The sequence below is a fragment of the Lactuca serriola genome, chromosome 5 (genome assembly GCF_051521515.1).
Source record: "Lactuca serriola cultivar US96UC23 chromosome 5, Lser_US96UC23_V15, whole genome shotgun sequence".
NCBI lineage: Eukaryota > Viridiplantae > Streptophyta > Magnoliopsida > Asterales > Asteraceae > Lactuca > Lactuca serriola.
Window position 1 is genome coordinate 312,993,006 of NC_136412.1, and position 3,547 is coordinate 312,996,552.

The window sequence follows — 3,547 nt, forward strand, 5'->3', positions numbered from 1 at the left end:
ACTATTAGCGGGTTATTTATTATTGTATCTATTTGTATTTGTATAGCCCAATAGTTGTTTGTATGTGGCCTCTTATATTCGATCCTATTACTTTGTATATATTCTCTCCGTTTAATGAAAGTATGCATGAGAATTATATACAATCACCTTGGAAACTTTTAGCTTCTAGCGTTCGACAAAGCGCTCTGTTTTGAACACTCTCACAATACAAATGTTTAGTGTTTAGTTTAAAACAAAACGCTTGAAATCTAAAAAATATCTCACGTAGCGTTTAACAAAATGTTACCCGCTAGTTTTTTTTGCCAAACACACCCTAATTCATCTTGTGATATTAATCACTTTATTATTGAGCAATGTTAAAAATTATACTTAAGATTTATTTTAAACATAATGATTTATTTGGTACATAATGATTTACATAAACTAATGTTAGAAAACTAAGCAAAAATCCAAAAATATGTATTATTCCTTTATTTTAAACATAATGATTTATTTGGTAAATCGATTAACCGATCTTTAATGATTATTTGGAAAATATTTTCTATGCATCAAAATTAGGAAAAGAACCTATGGATCGTAATTATAGTTTTGTATAATGATTTTAATATATAAGTTTTTTATGATAATTTAGAAAAACCCTTTATAAGATTTAATAGAAAAAGAGACTATAAGTGGTAATTAATTTCATAACTTCTTATAATTTAATATAGATATCCATATAAAAAACTTAAAGAATGACTTTTTATTATAAATACATAGTATATTTGGATGAATTTTTAAAAGATTTAAATAGTTTCTAAAAATAATAACTTTAAGCTATTTTTTTAATTATAAAATATTATTATAAAAATTTGAAAAATAAACTAATTTATAAGTTAATTGAGGTGTCAAACTTAACTTAAATTAATTAATTTATTTTTTAATGTTTTTAGTTGTAATTTACAAAACAAAACTCTCCATTGTCTTTTTTGTCATTCCCTTCACAAAGTGTTGCATGGTTTTACTTTCATCTTTATTTTTCCTTATCACAATTTATTTTGTAGAACATATAGGCTTGATAATGCTATTATTTATTTGTTCCGAATTCTTAATGGTCAACAGTCATCTGAAATTATCAAATCCTAAATCATATAATTAAGATTATAGATATTAAAAAAGTTGACCATTATAATAAAAAAAATTAATAAATTGAATTTTTTGCGTTTTGGAAAAATAATTATTTTTCTAGAGTTAGTCATTCCATGCTGATAAAAAAAATATATAATGTGTTTATTCTCTTTTTGCACCTTTTTTTTTCCAAAAATATTTCTCTGGCTAAATTTTTCGGAATGTCAAATCACTGTTTTCAATCAAATATTTTATTTTAAGTTTTTGTATATATCATATTTACTTTTATTTGTTATGTTTATTTAAAATTTTGATAAATTTTAGTAAAAACCAAGAATTTTCTCGAATTTCAGAAGTACTTCTTTTTTTTCAAAAGAATACTCTTAAGCATCAAAAAATAAATGCTATAATTACAAATCACAAATAATTAATTTCACTGAGTTGAATCGAGCACCCCTAATTATTTATTGAAAATAAAACATGTTTTATATTATCTTTTTTAGATTAGATTAAAAGCGAAATTACTGAAGAAAGACGATGGAAAGGAAACAGCAGAGCCGCATCCAAAACAGTAACCACCGTAATAAAAGCTGAAATATAGAAAATTAAAACAAGATCCACCTCGAACACCCATCCCCTTTCTTCTCTCTCTCTCCAAAACTCGAATCTTTCTAGATTGAGAGGGTCTGATCCAACATCAGCGACAACTACTGATTTCCATGTAAATTCCCTGAATTGGGTTTTTGATTTGAGACAGAATTTGCCAAGTATACCCTAGTAGAAATGAGGGAAGATGAGTCCAATTGGTTTTCAAAGTGGGAAGAACAACTGCCGTCGCCGGAAGACCTTATGCCCTTAACTCAAACCCTAATCACTCCTGATCTAGCAATCGCCTTTGATATCCGGAGCCCACATAACCTCCACTCACCTCCACTTCAACACCACCAACAACCACCACCGATTTCAACCCCTTCTTCTCAACCCAATTCCGGGGAATTTGATTCCCCTGAACTCGGCGGAGGTGGAGCCGGCGATGAACCAGCTCGCACCCTCAAACGCCCACGTCTCGTCTGGACTCCGCAGCTTCACAAGAGATTTGTCGATGCTGTAGCTCACTTAGGGATCAAAAACGCCGTACCCAAAACCATAATGCAGCTCATGAGTGTTGACGGGTTGACTCGCGAAAACGTCGCTAGTCATCTCCAAAAATACAGACTTTACCTCAAACGTATGCAGGGTCTTTCTTCCGGTAGTGGAAACGGCTCCGGTGGAGATCCTGCCACCGATCATTTATTTGCGAGTTCTCCGGTGCCAGCTCATTTTCTGCATCAGGGTCGTCCGAATTCCGACCACTACTTACCCTACGTCCCTGTCGCCGCCCTACAACAGCAGCACCACCACCAGCAGATGGCTGCTGCCGCAGTCGTCGCCGGACATCATCATCCTCAATTGCAGCCTCGGTATGGGCAAATTGGGCATTTTGGGTCGCCGCGAAATGGGCAATTTGAGCATCCATTTCTTAATAGACAATCGCATTCACATTCGCATTCGCATTCGCAGCAACCCATTCATAGGGTAGGGACTCCAATTCATAATTCTGTTCCATCATCTTATGTTGATGATCTTGAATCAGCAAATGGTAGAAAAGTTCTGACTTTATTTCCAACCGGAGATGATTGATTGACTTTTGGTAATTCCCTTTTCTGATCATCAACCTTTTCTTTCTCCATTTCTGAATTGGACTTAACTTTCAAGATTTTGATTCAGAAAGTTTCTTTTAGGGCACTTTTAGTAATTGGTATTGTTCATAATTGCAAACTTTTAGTTATGATTATAATCACTTTTAAACCGAGTTTAATCGGTTCTTGTTGAATTGAGTCGGGTATTTTCTTTGATGATAGGGGTGATGATGAAGTCAAAGTCAAAGGCAAAATACTTGATATATTGAGCTCGAACATGAGAACTAACAACAAAGAGAATCACTGCGAGCTTATATTTGCAGACAGCAATGGTAAATTTGATACTGGATTGCTCGGTAAATTATGTTTTTCAATTCTGTAAGCCTTCTACTTTTTTTTTTTTTTTTTTTTTTTTTTTTTTTTTTTTTTTTTTTTTTTTTTTGTTATCAATCTAGTTTTAGCTTTGTAGAGATGAGTTCTACTTTGTTGTAAATTGTGGGTTTATCATAAACTTCAAAACTTGTTATATTGGTCGATCTTTTCAGGGGATAATAAATATTATTCTAGTTTAACAAGCTCTAAATTCCTGAAGTTATTGTTCTTGTATATAACCAGTTTATTATAGCTTGATGTTTAGCTTTGATGGGTATATATCTATGATTATTATATACCATAAGTGGTTCCAACTTGATCCTTGAAGAAATATTGTTTGTTTCACCTAAAAAGGTTGGACAAGGGACTTCTTTCCCATCTCTCTCATT

General features: G+C 32.2%; 1 protein-coding gene across 1 annotated transcript; it reads left to right on the forward strand.

The window, feature by feature from the left end:
* Nucleotides 1-1,707: 1,707 nt before the first annotated feature.
* LOC145054978 (Homeodomain-like superfamily protein) lies at nucleotides 1,708-3,138 on the forward strand. Its single transcript, XM_079003251.1, has 2 exons — nucleotides 1,708-2,797; nucleotides 3,009-3,138. Exon 1 carries the CDS (start codon nucleotides 1,891-1,893, stop codon nucleotides 2,785-2,787), a length of 897 nt encoding a protein of 298 aa, XP_078859377.1. The 5' UTR covers nucleotides 1,708-1,890; the 3' UTR covers nucleotides 2,788-2,797; nucleotides 3,009-3,138.
* The last annotated feature ends 409 nt before the right edge of the window (nucleotides 3,139-3,547 follow it).